Source organism: Lepus europaeus, chromosome 14 (assembly GCF_033115175.1).
Source record: "Lepus europaeus isolate LE1 chromosome 14, mLepTim1.pri, whole genome shotgun sequence".
Taxonomy (NCBI): domain Eukaryota; kingdom Metazoa; phylum Chordata; class Mammalia; order Lagomorpha; family Leporidae; genus Lepus; species Lepus europaeus.
The window spans coordinates 69,282,580-69,306,187 of NC_084840.1; the positions used below are offsets into that span (position 1 = coordinate 69,282,580).

A 23,608-nucleotide genomic window follows, 5' to 3' on the forward strand; every position below is an offset into this window, starting at 1 on the left:
TGAGATGAAAGGAGCCAGACACAAAAGGCCACATGTGATTTATGTGTAATGTCCACAACAGGTAATTCCACCATCACAGAAACTGGATTATCAGCTGCCAGGGACTAGGGAGATGCAGGATGATGAGCTATGGTGTTTCCTTTGGGGTGGTGGAAACATTCTGGAACTAGATTGATGGCTGCCTGTATTAAAGCACAACATGAGGGGCTGACATTGTTGGGCAGCAGGTTAAGCCATGGCCTGCAGTGGTGGCATCCCATATGGGCACCAGTTCAAGTCCCAGCTGCTCTACTTCCAATCCAGTTTCCTGCTGGTGGCCTGGGAAAAACTGCAGAGGATGGCCCAAGTGTTTGGTACCTTGCCACCCACATGGGAGACTTAGATGAAGCTCCTGGCTCCTGGCTTTGGCCTGGCTCACTGCTAGCCATTGCAGCCATCTTGGGGATGAATCAGTAGATGGAAGATCTCTCTCTCTCTCTCTCTCTCTCTCTCTCTCTCTCTGTAACTCTGATGTTCAAAGTAGAAAAATAAATCTTTAAAAAATAAATAAAAGAAAAGAAAAAAGCACAGCATAATGTAGGATCCCAAGATCATGACCGGCAGTCAAGGCCAAAGCTGGTTTCTTTTCTTTATTTTATTTTATTTTCATTTTATTTGAAAGAGAGAGACAAACAAACAAAGATCCTCCACCTGCTAGCTCATTTCCCAAGTACCTACAACTGCTAACACTGAGCCAGACTGAGGGCAGGAGACCAGACCTCAATCTGTTTCTCCTGTGCGGGTGGCAAGGACCCAAGTACTTGGGCCATTACATGTCGCCTCCTAGGATGCACATTAGCAGGAAGCTGGCATAGAGAGCAAAGAAAATTCAAACACAGGCACTCTGATATGGGATGCAGGCATACTACACTGAAAGTTTACAGGGTGCCCAAGTTTGTTTGTTTGTTTGTTTGTTTGTTTTTCAGTTCCCAGATTAGGGAAGAAAACAGATTAAGGGTGGGCAGGCTTTAGAACAGAAGCAGACCTACGGCCAGCATTGTGGTGCAGCAGTTGTGCTGGGTCCCTGCTGCTCCACTTCCTATCCAACTTCCTGTTCATGGGCCTAGAAAGGCAGCAGAAGATGTCCCAAGTGCTTAGACGTGAGCCACCCACATAGGAGATCTTGATGGAGCTCCTGGCTCCTGGCTTTGGCCAGGCCCAATCCAGGCCATCGCGCTCATGCTCGCTCTCTCTCTCTCTCGCTCTCTCTCTCTTTCTCTCTGTCTCACCATCGTGCTCTGCTGCTCTGCCCTTTCAATAAATAATTCTTAAAAAATGAAAGCCTGACAGCAGACCTGGGTTGTCTGCTGCCGTTAATTAATTCTCTGAGTCTCTACTTCTCCATTTGTAACATACACAGGACAATAACTGCTCTCAGGAGCCGTGAGGAAGAATTCGCATAATATGCACCAAGTGTCTGGCACTCACCAGGAGTCCAACATGCTTTTGAAAGAAGAGGAAGCGGGCCCTAGCCAAAGGCCATCCTACAGCCTCAACCTCACTCCTCTGCAGCAACTGAACACACCCCTCCCTGTCTTCCCACACCCTGCAGAAGCCTTGGCACCACATCACTTCTTCAGGAACAGAGAAAGGCGCCTTCCTGGGACAAGCAGTTGTTTGTGCTCGCCCCAGCCGCTCAGACTCCTCACCTGTGGTGTTGAAGGGTCCCTGCAGTGTGTGCACCAGGGCTTGGATTTCAGGAACGTCATCCAGCAGCGCTTGTCCACTGAAGAGGGGGTTGATCTTGGCAGCTTTATGACCATGTTCGCAATAAACTGTCACCAACCTGGCAAGCCCATGATCAACTGCATGGTGGAGAACGACAACACAAACAGTTTAGGAAATGCCCACCTTGTACAAGATTCAGCTTTGCAAAGAAGCTGTTGAGGCCTTGGATATATACAATTTTTTTTAAGATTTTTTTGTTGTTGTTTGAAAGGCAAAGGCACAGAGAGAGAAGGAGAGTGAGAGAGAGGGAGAGAGAGATCTTCCATCTGCTGGTTCACTCCCCAAATGGCTGCAACAGCTAGGGCTGAGCTAAACTGAAGCTAGGAGCCAGGAGCTTCATTCAGGTGTCCCAAGTGGTTGTCAGAGGCCAAAGCACTTGGGTCATCTTCCACTGCTTTTCCTAGGCCATAAGCAGGATCAGAAGTGGAGAAGCCAGGCCATGAGCTGGCACCCTTATAGGATGCTGGCATCACAGGCAGTGGCTTTACTCACTACACCACAATGCCAGCCCCTACTATGCCTTTTGTGAACAAGTATTGCCATGAGTACTAGTATTCTACGTTCTGCCAAAGTGTACTTCTTTGCTTGTCACAGGCTTAGTGAGAAAAGAAAAGTGATGAATTGAATGTCTTGGATGTACATGTATCAACAAAGGCCCCCTAGATTGAGTTTCAAGCACCTGACTTTGGTTGCTCGAAACCAGCCCAGTTCCTGTGATTGCAGGCATTTAGGTAGTAAACCTCTCCCCGACCCTCCCCTTCCATTCCCTTGCCATCCCTTCTCTTCTCTCTCTCTGCCTTTCAAGTAAATAAAAAAGTTAAAAAAATTTTTAAGGGCAGGTATCTGGTGCAGGGCTTAAGCCACTCCTTGGGATACCCAGGTCCCATATTGAAATGCCTGGGTTTGAATCCTGGCTCCACTTCCTATTCCAGCTTCCTGCTAATATGCATTCTGAGGTGGCAGATGATAGCTCAAGTACCCAGGTGCCTGCCACCCATGTGGGAAACTTGGATTTAATTCCTGGCTCCGGGCTTCCACTTGTCCCAGTCCTGGCTGTTGTGGACATTTTGGGGGATGAACCAGAGGATGGGAAATCTCTCTCTCCCAAATAAATAACTTTTTTAAAGATTTTATTTATTTATTTGAGAGGTAGAGTTACAGATAGTGAGAGGGAGAGACAGAGAGAAAGGTCTTCCGTCTGTTGGTTCACTCCCCAGATGGCCGCAATGGCTGGAGCTGCACCGATCTGAAGCCAGGATCCAGGAGCTTCTTCCCGGCTTCCCATGTGTGTGCAGGGGTCCAAGCATTTGGGCCATCTTCCATTGCTTTCCCAGGCCATAGCAGAGAGCTGGATTGGGAGAGGGGCAACCGGGGCTAGAACTGACACCCATATGGGATGCTGGCACCACAAGTGGAGGATTAGCCTACTAAGCCACGGAGCCGGCCCTTGTAAATAACTAATTTTTAAAAAATTAATAAATGTGGGGCTGGCATTGTGGCACAATGGGTTAAATCATCACCTTTGATGCCAGCATCCCATATAGGCACCAATTTGAGTCGCTGCTCCACATCTGATCCAGCTCCCTTCTAATGTGCCTGGGAAAACATTGAAAGATGGTGCAAGTACTTGGGCCCCTGTCAACCATCTGGGAGACTCAGATGGAGTTCTAGGCTCCTGGCTTCAGCCTGGCCCATGGTTGTTTTAGCCATTTGGGGAGTGAGCCAGCAGTCGGAAGATCTCTTTCTGTCTCTCTCTTCCTCTCTAACTCTGCTCTTCAAATAAGTAAAGCTTTATTTTAAAAAAAGGAAAATAATGTTGGAAAAGGATATTTAATGACAAAGTGTCAAAAATTAATAGACTGTAAGACAGTATGAGGGCTCTACAAAAAGTGCATGGAAATGTACATTAATTCCTTTTTCCATGAACTTTTGAAATACCCTTGTCTATACAGCATGAGCCTTCTTTCAGTATGTGTGTAGACATGGGTAGTACAAAATATATATTTCATGGTATAGTGCATATAGCATAATTGTGTCTGTGTGCATACTTCATGTATGTATACAAGCTCATGGAGTCATCCCTGGATATCTACAGGTGACTTGTTCTAGGATCGTCCTCCCAGCCCCTCTGCAAACACTAAAATCCATGAATGCTCAAGCCCCTTATACAAAACAACATGGCATTTGCATATAAACTACACATAAACTCTTACATACTTTAAATAATTTCTAATTACTTATAATACCTATATAATACAAATAGTATGTAAATAGTGTTCAACTGTATTGCTTAAGGAATAATGTCAAGAAAAAAAGTCTGCACATGGTCGCTACAGACACAACTCTTAGGCGGGTTGAGTCTTTGAATGCAGAACATTTATAGTTATGCCCCACAGGTTGGTGTCTCCGTCAACAATGGAACACATATACAATGCTGGTCCCATTTCTATCACCTAGTGATGTAGTAGCCATCTTAGTTTGTGTAACTACACTCTATGATGTTTGCACAATGACAAAATCACCAAATGATGCATTTCTTAGAACATATCCCCAACGTGAAGCAATATAGGACTGCATTTCATGTACGTAAAGAAAATGGACCAAAAACTTACGAATAATGCTATATAGAAAGTCCTGTTTATTGTGTTTTCTAAGTTTCCCACAGTGAACATGCACAGTAGCGCTCTTTTAAGCATAGACGACTGACTTGCTGCCCACTGCACTCTAAAGCCTTTTGATTGATGGGTTCTCTGGTGTTTGCTCTCACCAGGTGACTATATGCCTATAAGAACTGGTTATATTTGTTCTTAAGTCTGTTGCTCCTGAAAAAAGGAAAATATTTTTAGTAGAATTTAGAAAGGCTTATGCACTCGAATTGCTTTTATAAGCTCTGTGCATTTTTAATTTTTAAAATTGACTCAATTATTTAGGTTGAATGGCAGAGAGACAGAAAGACAGAGCTCTCCTGTCTGCTGATTCACTCCCCAAATGACCACAACATCCAGGACAGGGTCAGGCTAAAGCCACAAGCCCAAACTCAATCTGGGTATCCCACAGGGTAGCAGGGGCCCATCTACTTTGGCCATGCCATGCTGCCTCCCAGTATGCACAGTAACAGGAGGCTGGGCTGGGAAAGCGAGCTGGAATATGAGCCCAGGAACTCTGATCAGGAAGCAAGCAAACCAAGTGGGGTCTTTTTTTTTTTTTTTTTTTTTTTTTTTGACAGGTAGAGTGAGTGATAGTGAGAGAGACAGAGAGAAAGGTCTTCCATCCGATGGTTCACCCCCTAAATGGCCGCAACGGCCGGCACTGCACCTATCTGAAGCTAGGTGCTTCTTCCTGGTCTCCCATGCGGGTGCAGGGCCCAAGCACTTGGGCCATCCTCCATTGCCTTCCTGGGCCACAGCAGAGAGCTGGACTGGAAGAGGAACAACCGGGACTAGAACCTGGTGCCCATATGGGATGCTGGCGCTGCAGGCGGAGGATTAACCAAGTGAGCCACGGCACCAACCCCACAAGTGGGGTCTTAGCCACTGCAACAAATGCCTGTCCTGCTCTCTCCATTTTAAAAATTGTACATATAAAAACATAAAGTTTGCATATATAAACACAAAATTGTGGCACAGTGGGTGAAGCTGCCCCCTGTGACACCAGCATCCCATATGAATGCCACTGGGTGCTCCACTACCAGTCCAGCTCCCTGCTAATGTGCCTGGGAAAACAGCAGAGGATGGCCCAGGTGCTTGGGCCCTTGGCACCTACATGGGTGATCTGGATGGAGTTCCAGGTTCCTGGCTTTAGCCTGGCCCAGCTCCAACTGTTGTGACCATTTGGAGAGGGAACCAATGGATGCAAGATCTCTCTCTCTATCTCCTTCTCTAACTCTGCCTTTCAAATAAAATCTTAAAAAAAATAAAAACAAAAACATGCTATGTCAAAATAAAAAAACTTAAAGCATCTCTCATTTCTTTCTGACATTCCTTTATTTAACATCTTTTATTAAATTGACCAAGTATCAGTTTCAAATGTACTAGATAAAAGGGCTTCTGTTATATTACTTTCTTTCTTTCTTTTTTGACAGGCAGAGTGGACCGTGAGAGAGAGAGAGAGAGAGAGAGAGAGAGAGAGAGATCTTCCTTTTCTGTTGGTTCACCCTCCAATGACTGCTGCGGCTGGCGCGCTGCGGCCAGCATACCGCGCTGATCCGAAGCCAGGAGCCAGGTGCTTCTCCTGGTCTCCAATGCAGGTGCAGGGCCCAAGCACTTGGGCCATCCTCCACTGCACTCCCGGGCCACAGCAGACAGCTGGACTGTCGTCACTGGAAGAGGAGCAACGGGGACAGAATCCGTTGTCCCGACCGGGACTAGAACCCGGGGTGCCAGCGCCACAGGCAGAGGATTAGCCTATTGAGCCGCGGCGCCAGCCTTATTACTTTATCTTTTTTTAACCTAGAAATCTTTTATTTAAGGTATACAAACTTCATGCATTTCATATATAAAAATTGAGGAACACAGTGATTCTTCCACCCCACCCTCCCTCCCGTCTGCACCCCCACCCTTCTTCCTCCTCCCTCTCCTACTGCCATTCTTATTTGTTACAAAGATCTATTTTCAGTTAACTTTAATTGTATTACTTTCATAGCAAAGGATGAAATTAAATATTCAAGACAATGAGAGAATAGCAACAGAATGCACATAGTCTTCATTTTAAAATACCTATTACTATGGAAATCAAAAGATGGCTGTAAGAGAGAAATGATGTCTTCATGTTAGGCATAATGCTTCCCAAGTAACTTAGTGCTCACGGCATCTGCCAAAGGGCACAGGGATTTCCTTTGCTGTCTAAGTTCCTAATGAAGCCAGCCAGAACGGGGAGAACAAGCCGTAAAGGCATCTTCAGAAGGTAAGATGCTAGTTACAACACTCACATGCCACACTGCGGTGCCTGGGTTCAGCCACCTAGCGGTAGCTGCGGTTCCAGCTTCCGGCTAATGCAGACCCTGGTGGGCAGCAGTGACAGCTCAAGTAGTCAGGTTCATGCCACCTCCATGGGAATCCTGGACTGAGTTCCCAGCTCCTAGTTTCAGTGCCCCAGATGTTATAGACATTTGGGGAGTGAACCAGCAAATGGGGGCTCTCTCTCTCTCTCTCTCTCTCAACTAAATTAATAAAAATATCTTTTAAAAGTCAAATTTTGGGGGCTGGTGCTGTGGCGCAGTGGGTGGGTTAAAGCCCCAGCTTGCAGCACTGACATCCCATATGGGCGCGGGTTCAAGTCCCGGCTGTTCCTCTTTCAATCCAGCTCTTGGTTATGGCCTGGGAAAGCAGCAGATGATGGCCCAAGTCCTTAGGCCTCTGCACCCACGTAGGAGACCTGGAAGAAGCTCCTGGCTCTTGGTTTCTGATAGGCCCAGATCTGGCTATTGAGACCATTTGGGAAGTGAACCAGCAGATGGAAGACCTCTTTCTCTCTTTCTCTTTCTCTGTCTCCTCTCTTTGCAACTCTTTTAAATAAATAAATCTTAAAAAAAAAAATGAGGCTCAAAGGGGCTAAGCAGCTTGCAAAAGGTGACACAATCAGGAAGTGAAGAAGTTGGAATTTGGACTCAAAGTCTGTATGACCTCAGTCCAATGCTCTATCCTTTATAACATAACCAAAGTTGAAAGAGGAAACCCTGAGCCTACAGAAAAAGGGATGAGAGTATTAAACATCATTATATTTTTTAAGGTAAAATATCTAATGTCTTTAGCCATTTTTGGCCTGCATTTGTATTCCAGAATTATCTATATTTACAAAAATCTTTATTGTATTCAGATTTTACTTTTTTCCTATATCTCCAGAAAGGGCTCCTTTTATTTCCTATTTGCAACATCCTTGAAAACTCACTCCAACTACCAATGACCAGTGACAATGCTAACAACCCCTAGACACTGCCTGAATCCTTTTTTTTTTTTTAAGATTTATTCATTTATTTGAAAGTCAGAGCTACACAGAGAGAGGAGAGGCAGAGAGAGAGAGAGAGGTCTTCCATCAGATGGTTCACTCCCCAGATGGCTGCAATGGCCGGAGCTGCGCTGATCTGAAGCCAGGAGCCAGGAGCTTCCTCCAGGTCTCCCACGTGGATGCAGGGGCCCAAAGACCCGGGCCATCCTCCATTGCTTTCTCGGGATACAGCAGAGAGCCGGATTGGAAGAGGTACAGCCGGGACTAGAACCGGCACCCATATGGGATGCTGGCGCTTCAGGCCAGGGCATTAACCTGCTGTGCCACAGCACTGGCCCCTGCCTGAATCTTATGGTTCCCATCTTCTGGTGGTCCCCAAATTCTGCCATTTTTCATAACAGAGACTCCAAATCTTCCATGGTTTTTTTTTTTTAGCCCCAAATCCTCCTTGATTATTTTTTTAAAAAATTATTATTTATTTTCACTTCTTTTGGAAGGCAGATAGACAGGAAGAGAGAGATCTGCCATCCTTTGGTTCACTTCCCAGGTGCCCACAATAGTCAGGGCTGGGTGGGAGAGACACAACACCGGAACCATCACTCACAATCGCCCAAGGGTGCATTACTAGGAAACTGGAACAGAAGCAAAAGAGCCGGAACTGGAGCCAACTTGTCCAATATAGGCTGTGAGCTTCCCAAGTGGTGTCTTAACAGCTGTGCCAAACGCTTGCCCTGTAACAAAATTTATGTCTGCGAATCATTACTCCTAAACTCACCTCCAGTTTAAAATAGGATTTTTGGTAAATAATTTCAAGTTCACTTGGAAACTGAGGGTTACAGAGGTTAAAGTACAAGTGGTTACTAATAGCTAGCTACAAAGAACATTCACCACAGGTCAAATTTTAACCAGTTAAGCCACTGCCATCCAAAAGGTTATGAAAAGCAAATTCAATATTTCTTTAAAGACTTACTACAAAAGAAATCTTAGCGAATGACGTGATCATCCTATGCAGGCACTGAGTTGTGCCAAGATAAATATCTAAAGAAAGAATTGCGATGAAGTGCAAAGAGGAGTGAAGAGGCTCCATAACCTTGACTACATCCCCTCCCCGTCACTATCTTTTTTAAAGATTTATTTTTATTTATTTGAAACACAGAATGACAGAGAGAGGGAGAGACACAGAGAGAAAGACGTCTTCCATCTGCTGATTCATTTCCCAAATGACCACCACGACCAAGGTCGGGCCAGGTTGAAGCCAGAAACCCAGAACACTATACAGGTCTCCCATGTGGGTGCAGGGGCCCAAATGCTTGGGCCATCTTCCACCACTTTCCCAGGCACATTAACAGGAATATGGATCAGAAGTGGAGCAGCCGTGACTTGAACTGGCACTGCGATATGGGATGCTGGTGCCCCAGGTGGTGGCTTAGCCCGCTGCTCCATAACACCTGCCCCACTGCCACTACTAATGAGGGAGATGCCACATGTGCATTTGCAGGAGAGTTTGCCCTGTCATCTACTCTGCCAGGACTCACAATGTATCCACAGGACCCACTGCACTAACTCAAGCATTCTTCCCAACCAAGACGGTCCCGTTCATGACAACTGGCAGACATAACGAAAAACACCAGTCATTCAAACCATGTCCTTAGCCTCATCAACCTCCTATTCTAATTAGCAGAATTGACCAAAGCATACATTTACATAGAATTAAGGAAAATCCAGTGTCTTAATAATGCATTTCCCAATATATATAGATGGCATCCTTTCTTGATATAGTGTTATGATTGTACATGCAAAATTCAAATGCACTAAATGTCACAAATAAACTGCATATACAGAACACCATTTCCATTTCTTAGCAATAAGCCATTTAATAAGTATTCAGTTTAGTATAGAACTGAAGGAAATACAAAACAAAGTCTTCAAAAATAAAGAAATAGGGGTCTGGCAATGTGGCATAGCAGGTAAAGCTGCCACCTGTGATGCAAGCATCCCATATGGATGCCAGCTCATGTCCCAGCAACTCCGCTTCAGATCCAGTTCCCTGCTAATGGCCTGAAAAAAGCCATGGAGCATGGACCATGTGCTTGGGCCCTTGCTACCCATGTGGAAAACCTAGAAGAAGCTCTTGACTCCTGGCTTTAGCCTGGCCCCAGCCCTGGCATTTGGAGAGTTAACAAGGAAATGGACGATTTCTCTCTCTCTCTCTCTCTCTCTGTGTGTGTGTGTGTGTGTGTGTAACTCTGACTTTGAAATAGATAAGTACATCTTTAAAAAAGAAACAACATGAATACCAAATAAAAGAACTTGGGTTTTACTCTGAAATGCAGAATTGAGCCTTTGACGATCAAAATGACACAGCAAAACCAATGTTTTAGAAAGATTTGAGGGGCCAGTTCTGTGGCGTAGTAGGTAAAGCCACCACCTGCAGTGCCAGCATCCCATACAGGTGCTGGTTCATGTCCCAGTTGCTCCACTTCAGATCCAGCTCTCTTCTGTGGCCTGGGAAAGCAGTAGAAGACGGCCCAAATCCTTGTGCTCCTGCACCCACGTGGGAGACCTGGAAGAGGCTCCAGGCTCCTGGCTTTGGATCAGCACATCTCCAGCCACTATGGTCAGTTGGGAGAGGTTGGAAGACCTCTCTCTCCTTCCTCTTTCTGCCACTCCTTCTCTCTCTGTGTATCTTTCAAATAAATAAATAAATCTTTCAAAACACACACACACACACACAAGCACTATCATAACTAAAGAAACCTATATCTTTAAAAAAAAAGAAAAAAAGAAAGAGTTGAACAAGCAAGAAGGGAACCAGGCTATTGGCTATAAATTACAATACCCATCGGGCTAGCAATTTTACCTTTCTGAAGTCATGGATAACTTTACTTAGAAACACATACATATACAGGACTGTGCACAGCACACAGACCCTCTGAAATCTTTTCACAGGGAACCAAGAACCCATGAGCTAATTCCTTTTTTGCAGTAGATTAGAATGAAGGGCCTGAGAGAGGACCCAAAAGGGCAAAAATATGCGTGTAAAGAAAGCAAGGCTTTGAGAGACCGGGATTTGTAAGGCTTGGGATTTTGTGTGAAGTATAAAGTGAAAAGATTGAACGTAGATTGTTTGACTCAGATTTCTGTAACACACTGGGATCAGAGACTGCTCTAATTCTCAACTCCCATGCTCCCTTCTCCAAAACAGTTAGGAATATGGCCACCAAGAAGAAAGATCCATCTCCTAGCTTTTCATGCAGCCAGAGTAAGGACTAAGTGCTGGTGAAGGAGGAAGTACTAGAAGGAAACGGATGCTTATTTTATTTTATTTAAAAGATTTATGCATTTATGTGAAAGGCAGAGTTACAGAGAGGCAGAGGCAGAGGCAGAGAGAGAGAGAGAGAGAGAGAGATCTTCCATCTGCTGGTTCACTCCCCAAATGGACGCAACAGCCGGAGCTACACCAATCTGAAGCCAGGAGCCAGGAGCTTCTTTCAGGTCTCCCAAGCAGGTGCAAGGGCCCAAGGACTTGGGCCATCTTCTACTGATTTTCCAGGCCATAGCTGAGAGCTGGATCGGAAGTAGAGCACCCAGGACTCGAACTGGCGCCCATGTGGGATGATGGCACTGCAGGCAACAGCTTCATCTGCTAAGCCATAGCGCTGGCCCCGAAACAGATGTTTTCTCCTTGCTGCTGGCCAGTGTGTGGATATAGAGCCATCCAGGATCGGGGTGAGCACAACACCCACAGGACAGTGAAGGAACAATACAGAAGGAACTTGAACCCTATGACTATGCAGGCAAAGCGGTCATACCAGCTCAGATTTTTACTTATTTAGGCCATTGTTATTTCAGGTCTCTGTCACCACACCTGAACTCATCCTCTCTAATATAGAATTTGGTGCCAGAGGTGGGTTGCTATCAATACAGAATCTGAAATACAAAGGGCCAGCGCCGTGGCTCAACAGGCTAATCCTCCTCCTTGCGGCGCTGGCACACCGAGTCCTAGTCCCAGTTGGGGTGCCGGATTCTATCCCAGTTGCCCCTCTTCCAGGCCAGCTCTCTGCTATGGCCCGGGAAGGCAGTGGAGGATGGCCCAAGTGCTTGGGCCCTGCACCTGCATTGGAGACCGGGAGAAGCACCTGGCTCCTGGCTTCGGATCAGCGCGAAGTGCCGGCCGCAGCAGCCATTGGGGTGAACCAATGGCAAAAAGGAAGACCTTTCTCTCTGTCTCTCTCTCTCACTATCCACTCTGCCTGTCAAAAAAAAAAAGAAAGAGAGAGAGAAAGAAAGAAAGGAAGGAAGGAAGGAAGGAAGGAAGGAAGGAAGGAAGGAAGAAAGAAAGAAAGACAAAGGTTCCTGGCTTCTCAGTCAGGCAGTAGAGACAGATGTTTCTGCCCAGAAAGCTGATGCGCAGTGCTATTGGTAAAGCTGTCACTTGCAATATCCTGTAAGGTGGAACACATGACTGTGGGGTTACAGTTTAGTAGTGTGTATTCTTTGTTTCTTATCACTGCAGGAAAGCCCCGCAGAAAGATGACATCAAGTTGTAGCTGCCTAACCTGCAAGCAGAGATGTAGGGAAATTTGGTTCTGCAAACAGAAGATATTGTCTCTTCTGCTGTCTCAGGGCCTAAGATGCAGAGCTTGTAAGGTTAAAGACATGGAAGCAAGTAGCAGGTGGCTCTGAAGAGGCAGTCTTTGTTGACACAACCCTCCTTCAAGTACACTGGCACTCAAAAGGTTGTGGATTTTGAATTCTGAATTTTCAGATGAGGGATGCTCAACCAGCAAAATCTATACAAATATTCCAAAATCTAAAAAAAACTCCAAATTCTGGGACACTTCTGATCCCAAGCATTTTGGATAAGGGATATTTAACCTGTATATGCAACTATCGCCTCGCTCTGTCTCCCACATGATGTCTAGGACATAACAATCTACTCAAAGAGTTATGACAAAGGAATTTTTCCGAAACAGAAAAACTTGTCGTGGAGCTGCATGCAACAGAAAGTTACAAAGTGGCCTACTTGCCTTTAAGGTTTACTCAAAATGTTTTTTAAATAAGGAAAATGAAAAAAAAAAAAGCATTATTCTTAGCAACAAAACTCCTTAAGACAGATCCTGCAACAGTGCCACACACAGTGCCTTCCAGTACTGACTCTGCTGGCCCATCCCAGGGCAAAAATATCCTACTCTTGGCCTGCTATTCTAACTCAACACCAAGCACCTCAACAGACAGCAGGTGCACTACTAGCCAGGAGGTGGGAGACAATTTGGTGATGAAGGAAGAGGGAATGTTTATATATAAAATCAACTCCAGAGATTTTCCAGCCCAAAAGTTCCCACAACAATTCTGATACTCCTGCAATCTTAGCAAGTCGAAAACAATGTCCTGGGTTTTCCAAGGCAAGGCTTACTTCTCAGCTGCAAAGATATTAACAGAAGTCACACACAGACTCTCGTTCTGAGGGAAAACCTCAAAGGACAGCACACACTTGTGCAATGAGCACACACTCACAGGATGTCAAATGAAGAAGGGATTGTCAAACTTGTCCAACACACACATCTCTCATGACCAGAACAGTGTTGGCCAAGGGTGGCCATGGACTTCCTATTGAGAATCACCTAGGGTCCCTAATAAAAATATATATATTCCTGGGGCAAGTGTTGTGGTACAGGGAGTTAAGTTGCTGCTTAGGATGCCAGCATTCCAATTGCAGTGCCCATTCCAGTTCTAGTTCCTTCACTTCTGATCCAGCTTCCTGCTAACCCATCCTGAGAGACAGTGGATGAAGGCTCAACTGCTTGGGTCCCTGCCACCCTTATGGGAGACCTGTATGGAGTTCTAATCTCCTGGCTTCAGCCTGGCCCAGCCCCGGCTGTTGTATTTAAAAAGTTAGTCAGTGGGACTGGTGCTATGGCGTAGCAAGTAAAGCCATTGCCTGCAGTGCCAGCATCCCGTATGGGCACCAGTTCGCGTCCTGGCTGCTCCACTTCCTATCCAGCTCTTTCCTATGGACTGGGAAAGCAGCAGAAAATGGCTCAAATCCTTAGGCCCCTGCACCTACATGGGAGACAACAATTTAGTTGGCAAAAAAAGTCTTCCCTAAAGAAACTCCATTGAGCTTGAGAAAGAAATGAGGTTTATTGTAAATGTCCACTGAGCTGAAAAGCAAAATATTGAGGTTCTAGTGTGTGGTATAAGATGAAAAGGCCAGGAGCCAGCATTGTGGCCTAATGGGTTAAGACGCCGCCTACAATGCCGGCATTCCATATGGGCGTCGGTTATAAAACACACACAGAAAATCAGTATAAAACACACACTCAAAACCAGTCTCTAACATATAAGCATGTAACAGAGTGTCCTAAACAAACAAACATCCCTGATATTCATGTTTAAAACAATGGTTAAAAGTTCAGCAAGGAGTTTTAAGCTCCGAAATTAACGTTAAAAGTCAACCTAGGCCTGGATAATAAATACCGAGCTGCGGTCCTAAGATCACGAACTTTATGTCCTCTTTTCCCAAGAGGCCGCACTTGCACCCCACGCCGCCCCACTCTCGCGTGGGCCTTGGAAAAGCATCCATGTGTCGTCAGCTTAACTCCAGGGGCCGAGCTATCTCAGAACTTTTCTTCCCCCACAGCCCTCACAAAAAGTCAAGTTCCCACGTACGAGTGACGGAACGGCCCAGCCTCTCCCCAAACCAGGGCAGAGCGAGGACGAGGAGGAGACCGTGGAGCGCGGAACCGAAGACGATGGACGACGGGGCGGGGGGCACGGTACCCGCGTCCCTCCCCCACGCCCCATCCTCCTACAGGCCAGCGGCCGGTGCCGGAGCTCCGATGCCTCCTACAACGGCACCCGACTGCAACTCACATTAAGGGGGACGCCCCCCCGAATCCCCAGCTTCCACCCTTGGGCCCCAGCCCACCTGGGGGGCGCGCCAGGCCGCTCCGGAGACTCTGACTCTCGGGCTTCCTGGGCCGGTAGCCGTAGACGCCCCGCTCGGTCTGGTAGCCGCGCCGAAGGAGCAGCAGGGGAGCCTGGCTTACGCCCCGTCTCGCGGCTGCCGCCGTGGCTGAGGCCATGTCCAGCCTGCGCCCCTGGCCGGGAGACAGAAGCGGGGGAAGGAGCACGGGAGCAGTCAGGGCCGAGCGAGCGCCGCGCGTAGGGAGTCCCTGAGTTCGCAGCGAGGCAGCCCCGAGCCCGGCTCCGCGACAACGCCCCCGCGCCTGATTGGCCGAGAGGCCGGACCCTCGGAGCCAATCCGGGACGAAGGCCGCCGCGGCGAAGCCACGCCCCGATGGGGGAGGGACTCAGGGGGCGGTCTCACGAGCTCTTCCTGGGGACTGAGGCACCCCTGGGTTTGGGAAGGGTCCAGCGGGGCAGGTGCCAAACCGTCAGTATCTTTAAGGCCTGCAGTAATCACCACTGGCTCCTCTGCTGGAAGCCTCGTTTCACAACAGTGTTGGCTGCCAGACTCAAAGAAAAACACAAGGGGCCCAGATAGAAAAGGACATTTGAAAGAGCAAGAAAATACCCCTCTCCCCCTTTTTATCTTAAGAAACATTGAGGGGGGCGGCGCTGCAGCCTGAGGCAGTATCCCATATAGGCTCCGGCAGCATCCCATACAGGCTCTGGTCGATCCCAGTTGCTCCACTTCAGATCCAGCTCCCTGCTGGTGCGCCTGGGAAAACAGCAGAAGTTGGTCCAAATCCTTCGGCCCCAGTACCGTGGGAGACCCTGAGGGAGCTCCTGGCTTGAGCCAGGTCCAGCCCTGGCGGTTAAGGCCATTTGGGGAGTGAACCTGCAGATGGAAGATCTCTGTCTCTCCGTCTCTCCGTGTCTCTGTAACTCTGCCTTTCAAATAAGTAAGTCAATCAGAAGAAAGAAAGATTATGGGAGAAAGAAAATAGGGCAGAGGGAGCCTGTAAGAAAGGAACAGGCAAAGGAACCCAAGAAAGTTGGACATGATGACTAAGGGGAGTAGAGGGAAGAGTATTGGAGATTCGCCATTCTTCTGTGTCCGAGTTCTCCAAAAGATTTTATTCCCAGACTTGCCTATATATTTCTCTGCCAGCATGGTGGGATGGTGGGGTCTGCAACCTTCCCAGCAAGACAGCATTTTGGTCGGCCACAGTTGAATCCCATACTCCAAGGAGTATTGACACGTGGGAGTGCCAGACAACAGCTGGGGCTGGGTCAAGGCCACTGCTAAAAGAAGGAAACCCAGTCCAGGTCTCCCACACGGGTGGAAGGAGCCCAGTTACTGGAGCCATCACTGCTGCCTCCCAGAGCTGGTGGTAGCAGGACACTGGAATTAGGAGTCAGGAGCTGGAGCTGAGTGTTGAACCCAGGCACCCCGAGATGCAGGCAACCAAAGTGGGAGGCGAATTGTTACCCACTTCATGATGATATGACTGAATCTGTAGCATAGCACCTTCTAGAAGAAACCTAAGCTACAAATGACACCTACTTCTTTACCTTAGCCTTCCTGACTGACACAAGAAGTTAAACAGCTACAGAAGACCCTTTGGTAATAACAATTTTACCCCAGTGATGGATTTTTTTTCCAGGTATATTGTTCTGAATTCTGAAGGTGCCCCCTTTTCTCTAGGGGTCAAAAAGTCTTACGTATTCATTTTTAAAATAAGGCATCAGAGTCACAAAGAGTTTACACATTGCTTGCCCTTGTGTCACTGTGTTGCTTGCCCTCTGGCTGGATTCTAAGGACAAACCCAGGTCTTTGATGCTCCAGTCCGGCCTTCTTTTCTTTGTGCTGTCACAGGTATAGATTTTTTTTTTTTTTTTGACAGGCAGAGTTAGACAGTGAAAGAGAGAGAGACAGAGAGAAAGGTCTTCCTTTTCCGTTGGTTCAGCCCCCAAATGGCTGCTACGGCTGGCGCGCTGCACTGATCCGAAGCCAGGAGCCAGGTGCCTCAGCCTGGTCTCCCATGCGGGTGCAGGGCGCAAGCACTTGGGCCATCCTCCACTGCCTTCCCGGGCCACAGCAGAAAGCTGGACTGGAAGAGGAGCAACCAAGACAGAATCTGATGCCCCAACCGGGACTAGAACCCGGGGTGCTGGCGCCGCAGGTGGAGGATTAGCCTAGTGAGCCACGGCGCCAGCTACAGGTATAGATTTAGCAACACACTTGTCTGTCGAAAGCAGACATTCCTGTTTTAGTATATGTAAGAACTAGATTATAAAATCATATCTCTTGGGGCCGGCACTGCAGTGCAGCGGGTTAAATTAGCCCTGGCCTGAAGCATTGGCATCCCATATGGGTGCCAGTTCTAATCCTGGCTGACCCTCTTTCAATCCAGCTCTCTGCTATGGCCTGGGAAAACAGTAGATGATGGCCCAAGTCCTTGGGCCCCTGCACCCACATGGGAGACCTGGAGGAAGCTTCTGACGCCTGGCTTTGGGTTGAGTCATCTCCAGCCATTGAGGCCATCTGGGGAGTGAACCAGCTGATGGAAGACCTCTCTCTCTGTCTCTACCTCTCTCTGTAACTGTCTATCAAATAAATAAAATAAATCTTTTTTTTAAAAAATCTTACCTCTGCCAGCGCCATGGCTTATTTGTCTAATCCTCCGCCTGTGGCACCGGCACCCCGGGGTTCTAGTCCCGGTTGGGGCACCGGATTCTGTCCTGGTTGCTCCTCTTCCAGTCCAGCTCTCTGCTGTGGCCTGGGAAGGCAGTGGAGGATGGCCCGAGTGCTTGGGCCCTGCACCCCATGGGAGACCAGGAGAAGCACCTGGCTTCTGGCTTCAGATCAGCGCGGTGCGCCGGCTGCAGCGCGCCAGTCATAGCGGCCATTTGGGGGCTGAACCAACGGCAAAGGAAGACCTTTCTCTCTGCCTCTCTCTCTCTCTCTCTCTCTCTCACTGTCTAACTCTGCCTGTCCAAAAAAAAAAAAAAATCATACCTCTTTATTTCCTGGCTTTTATTTTGAAAAACATTTATTTATTTTTATGTATTTGAAAGGCAGAATGACCGGGGTTGGGGAAAGAGAGAAATGCCTTTATTCTGGTTCGCTTCCCAAATACCTGCGGTGGCTGGGGCTGGACAATGGCCAGAGCCAGGAGTTGGGAACACAGCTCAGGTCTCCCATGGGGGTAGCAGGAACCCAATTACTAGAGCCATCAATGCTGCCTCCCAGGGTCTGCATTAAGCTGGAATCAAGAACTCAAGGTAGGAATCGAACTGATGTGGAATCCAGGCATCTTAACTACTAAGCTAAACACTCCCTTTGCCAAAAATAAGTCTTAAAAAAAAAAAAGATTTATCTATCTATTTGAAAGGCAGAGTTACTGAGAGGCAGAGGTGGTGGGGGTTCGAGGGAAGGAGAGAGAGAGAGAGAGAGAGAGAGAGAGAGAGAGAGGTCGTCCATCCACTGGCTCACTCTCCAGATGGCTGCAATGGCTATGTCTCCTATGCGGGTGCAGGGGTCCAAGGACTTGAGCCATCTTCTGCTTTGCCAGGCCACAGCAGAGAGCTGGATTGAAAGCGGAGCAGCCGGGACTTGAACTTGCGCCCATGTGGGATGCTGGCACTGCAGGTGGCAGCTCCACCCACTAAGCCCAGCGCTGTCCCCCAAAATAAGTCTTTTCTTATTTTGTGTTCTGCTTGTGTTAACAGAATCTATTATCATGTGTATGGTATTGGTTGCGTTTTATAAGGTGGGGGGAACGTCCTAAAGATTGGGAACTAGCTAAGACTGTGAACAATTGCATCAGAGAGCCCTGAGCTGAGACTCTATTTAGTGGTTGTGTGATGCTGGTACATCTTTTTTTTTAAAGATTTATTTATTTATCTGAAAGAGTTACAGAGAGAAGGAGAGGCAGAGAGGTCTTCCATCCACTGTTTCACTCCCCAATTGGCCACAATAGCCAGAGCTGCGCTGATCCAAAGCCAGGAGCCAGGAGCTTCTTTCAGGTCTTTCACGGGGGTGCAGGGGCCTAAGGACTTGGGCCATCTTCTACTGCTTTCCCAGGCCATAGCAGAGAGCTGGATCGGAAGTGGAGCAGCTGGGACTCAAACTGGTGCCCAAATAGGATGCCACCACGGCAGGTGGTGGCTTTACCTGCTACACCACAGCGCTGGCCCCTGGTGCATCTTAAACTGTGCTGAGCCTTAATTTCCTCATCAGAATAGGGAAACAGCATCTATCAAATTGAATCATTGGTGGATTAACGCCTGTCACACACTAAGATACGGGCGTCTATTCCTCTCTTTTCATCTATCCATCCAACCTCTCAGTGTTAGCTTTAACAGAAGTCACAAAAAGAAGTATAGAATCTTATATATTCTCCTTGTTAAGAGCAGGAATACTGCTTGGCAAATAAAACGAAACTCCAGACTACGGTTATCTCCTCTAAAGTACCGTCTTTTATTCAATCATGTTTAATCTTATACATTCCTGCTTCAGCACACAGATTTCTGTCTCTCCCCTAGGAAAGCATTCAGTTATAATCATTATATCAAAATGTTATTAAATGTGTTCTACAGCCCTAGGACACAGAGATTAACGAGATATAATCCATAGCTTCAAGGAGCCTACAGTTTTATGGGAAACACAAATACAAACAAATTATTCCACTAGAACATAATGAATGTTATAATTTGAGCGGCTGATCAGAGGTTGCTATAGGAACCCAGGTGGAGGCAGGAACCTAATTCAATACATGTAGGGGGAGAGGGATGGCTATAAAGAAGAATGGTTTCCTTGAGGAAATACTACTTGACCTAACTAGTTTGGAAATATTTGTGGAATCATGGGCACTACAGACGATGGCATAACATGTACTCTGAAGAAAGACGGCCAGTCTATGCAGACTACTTGTTAAACTTGGACATGTTGGGAGATAGCAGGAAATGAAACCCCACGTATGGACAAGAGTCCATGACTAAGAGTGCCTGTTTATTCTGGGGCCTGTATTGTGGCTCAGTGGGTAAAGTCTCAGCTTGAGATGCTGGCACTCCATTGCAGAGCACTGGTTCAAGTCCTGGCTGCTCCACTTCTGATCCAGCTCCCTGCTAACGTGCCTAGGAAAGCAGTGGAAGATGGCCCAAGTGCTTAGGACCCTGCACCTGTGTGGGGGAGCCAGAAGAAGCTCCTGGCTCCTGGCTTCAGATCAGCTCAGCTCCAACCATTGTGGCCATTTGGGGAGTAAATCAACAGACTGTCTCTCTGTCTCAACTCTCTGTCTCTCCTTTTCTCTGTAACTCTACCTCTCAAATATATAAAATTCTTAAAAAAAAAAAAGACATACTGGTTATATTCGTATAAGGGACGAGGCATGGGGAGTGTGGTATCATTAGGTAGAATATCAACAGGAACAGTAGATGAAGTGAGAGTTGAGTATTAAGTCATTTTTTGGATGCTTTAGGTTTGAAGTATACAGGGACTATTTCATCACAGATGTTTTACACCAGGGACCTAGAAATGCAGGTTAGAAATTCAGTAATTAAGACTGATTAGATGAGAAAGGGTTAGCTTTCTCACTGTTTACCCATTAGTTCCCCTAGAGAATAATGAGGTGGGTGTTCTACTGGGTAAGATGATGTAAAAGCAGACACTAGAAATCATGATGATATTTACAAGCCTCCGTCATTTTAAAGTTCATTGTCTTGGTACAGATTCTTTATGCTTGGAATGAAAGTTTTCAAGTGCACTGGTTTCTCACTACTGTTAAGAAAGGATGCGGGGCCGGCGCCGTGGTAAAGCTGCCGCCTGAAGTGCTGGCATCCCATATGAGCGCTGCTCCACTTCTGATCCATCTCTCTGCTATGGCCTGGGAAAGCAGTAGAAGATGGCCCAAGTCCTTGGGCCCCTGCACCCACGTGGGAGACCCAGAGGAAGCTCCTGACCCCTGGCTTTGGATTGACTTAGCTCCGGCCGTTGTGGCCAATTGGGGAGTGAACCAGCAGATCCATCTCAACCTGGTAAGCATGGAAACCCTTATGTAGACAGAGGGAAGCTGTCCGAAAACTTTCTCCAGAGACATATCATGAAGAGGAAGGTATCTGAGGAAATAGGCAGCCTCCTCTAGCTTCAATTAGTAAAACTACACATTGGCTTCTAAAAGGCAGAAGCTGGATTTACTCAGTTCCCCACAGTCCACATCACCCTTTTAGGTTGGGTCAGTGGGCAAATGTGGTGGCTAGAGCTGGTTCCCTTTTTTTCTCCTTAAAACTTAAGGCTTGCCCTGTCTTATAGTGTAATCTTCTTCCCTTGCCTTTGCTTTCTTCTGTGAAGCGACTACATGATGGCTACGTTTTACCAGCAAAATAGTATCATTTACATCTCTGTATACAGGTTTTATTTTTTCATATAGTACCATTCTGTCAATTGGAGCAAGTAGAATAAAAGGGTATTTTTCAGTATTTTCTCAAATAACAAAATTAAACACATGCTTAATATTATTTTCAAAAGCTAATGAAATTTCAATTATTATATGAAGCAATATTATATGATGACCTTGCTATGGGTGAAAGGGTGGCAGAGAAAGTATTACCTCGGTTCATTGTCTCACATGGAAGAATTTCCAAGCAGACACGCAGAGAGATTTAAAAACAAGATTTATTAGAGTCAGAGAACTCCAGCCAGAGTAATGGCGGGGCGGGGGAAGGAGGGAGCTCCAAGAAACGCAAAACCCGAAGCGGCTGGTGGTACTGGGGTTTTAAGCACAATTTTTGGGGAGAGAGATAAGAACCTTATCAGCTTGACATTCAGTTACAAGGTGGGGACAAAACTCACCAAAAGACCTGATTTTCAATCTTTTTTTTTTTCTGACAGGCAGAGTGTACAGTGAGAGAGAGAGAGACAGAGAGAAAGGTCTTCCTTTGCTGTTGATTCACCCTCCAATGGCTGCCGCGGCCGGCACGCTGTGGCCAGCGCACCACACTGATCTGAAGGCAGGAGCCAGGTGCTTCTCCTGGTCTCCCGTGGGGTGCAGGGCCCAAGCACTTGGGCCATCCTCCACTGCACTCCTGGGCCACAGCAGAGAGCTGGCCTGGAAGAGGGGCAACCTGGACAGAATCCGGCACCCCGACCGGGACTAGAACCTGGTGTGCCGGTGCTGCAAGGCGGAGGATTAGCCTATTGAGCTGCGGCGCCAGCTGATTTTCAGTCTTTTTTGCCCTGTCTTGCTCATAAAAAAAAAAAAAAAAAAAAGCCATCCAGAAGGGTAGGATAGGTAATTTGTTTTCTTTTTCTTTTTTTAGAAAACTTTTATTTAATAAATATAAATTTCAAAAGTACAACTTTTGGATTATAGCAGCGTTTCTCCCCATAACCTCCCTCCCACCTGCAAACCATCCATCTCCTACTCCGTCTCCCATCCCATCCTTCATTAAGATTCATTTTTAATTATCTTTATATACAGGTAACTTGTTTTCACAATACACTGTGAGCTCAGGAGGATGGAATTCCCACTCCCTTGCTATTCTTACAGTAAAATTGGAAGCTTCCAAGGAATGGGCAGGCAGGTACTTTTGACCTTGCAAAAGATAACTTTTGGGGAAAGCAAGCATTTTGCACCCTAAATTTCCACAGGGACCAAGCTGTGTATTAACCTGCCTGACTCCTCACGTTCCCTCCCCCAGAAGAATGGACCCTAACTTCTGTTAGGGGAACTGGGTGATAACTGCTTTTGGCTTCTTCAAGCTGAGTAGGGGTGGAGTCAAGACAGGCTTCCAGCAGGAGGTGGTTTCTCGAGGGAGAGGCAGTGCCAGCCTGCAGACTGCTTCCGTCCAAGGTTTCATGTGCATGGCCATCTAGAATTTCACTGTTTCAAGTCTGGAGAAAACGAATCTAACAAGCAGATTAAATTCACAGGGTCTAAAACAAAGGAGAGAGTCGTTATGACTTCCATTACCTGGCTGGCCTGGGAGGAGAGCTGGCCTGCATAGAAGGAAGGTGGCATCTTTAAAAGGAAATTTACAGTTAAGCCTACAGTGTTACTGACTCTACTTGGCCATCTCCCCAACAGTGGTGGTTACTTTTTAAGCTGTGCCAAGTGAAGGGCTTTTTCCAGCTTAGAACCAACAGGGTCTGTGTCTCTGACCCAGGAGTCTTTAAACCCCCAGGGCAGCTCTGTTTCCAGTGACCCAGCTCTTGGCTGGCAGAGCTGCCAGGACTGTGCATAAGCTGACTTCTGCTGAAGCCCTGGCTTTCCACATGGAAAACCAATGCCATTTGCGGTGGCCTGGCCTACTGGGTCTCCTTGATGGCAGATCACTGTGGGAAGTGGCCATTAATTGGCCTGCCACCTATCTCTACATTGCTTCTGCTGCCTAGCTTGCTCCTCTTCCTCCTGGTTTCTGGTAAAGTAGACCAGAGGAAACCTTTAAGAGGATGCAAGTCAAGTGGGTGTTCAGGCCCATTCCTAATTTTTGGTGGCCTAAGCTAGAAATCTATAGTCACAGGCATGTTCTGATAGTGGTTTTTTTGTGAAGTAGACAATGCCCACAAGGAAAGCTATGTTCTCATTTTAACATAAAACAAGGATGACCATCTTACCTATAACATTTAAAGTCATTAGTCAAACTTTCTCTCCCTTCGTTTGGTTTGAAAAAGGAGGTTTTGCCTGTTTACTGTGCTCATGGTGATATAAATCTAGCTGTGAAAAATCATAATTTATTCTATATGTAGCCAGGCTCTTACAGAAAATTGTTAGCCATCCCCTTTATATAAGATCTAAAGACCAAACCATGCATCTCAACGGAGAGTCCTTTGGAACAGAATCAGTTTACCACCTTGAAGAGACGAAACTAGTCAGGCTTCCCAGATTGCTTACGCTTAGTAACTTGATAGTAACTGAGAACCTAGCAAACAATTTTAACTGTTAAACAACTTACAAAAACATTTAGCAAAATGTCCAATGCCTTC

General features: G+C 46.8%; 1 protein-coding gene across 1 annotated transcript in view; it reads right to left on the reverse strand.

The window, feature by feature from the left end:
* The window catches only part of DHTKD1 (dehydrogenase E1 and transketolase domain containing 1), a 59,910-nt gene extending 45,004 nt beyond the window's left edge, over positions 1 to 14,906 (reverse strand). The window contains exons 1-2 of the mRNA XM_062210909.1: positions 14,642 to 14,906; positions 1,689 to 1,844 (exon numbers count right to left, since the gene is read on the reverse strand). Coding sequence (XP_062066893.1) covers positions 1,689 to 1,844; positions 14,642 to 14,798 — 313 coding nt within the window. The 5' untranslated portion in view covers positions 14,799 to 14,906. The remainder of the gene's footprint in view (positions 1 to 1,688; positions 1,845 to 14,641) is intronic.
* Positions 14,907 to 23,608: the final 8,702 nt, after the last annotated feature.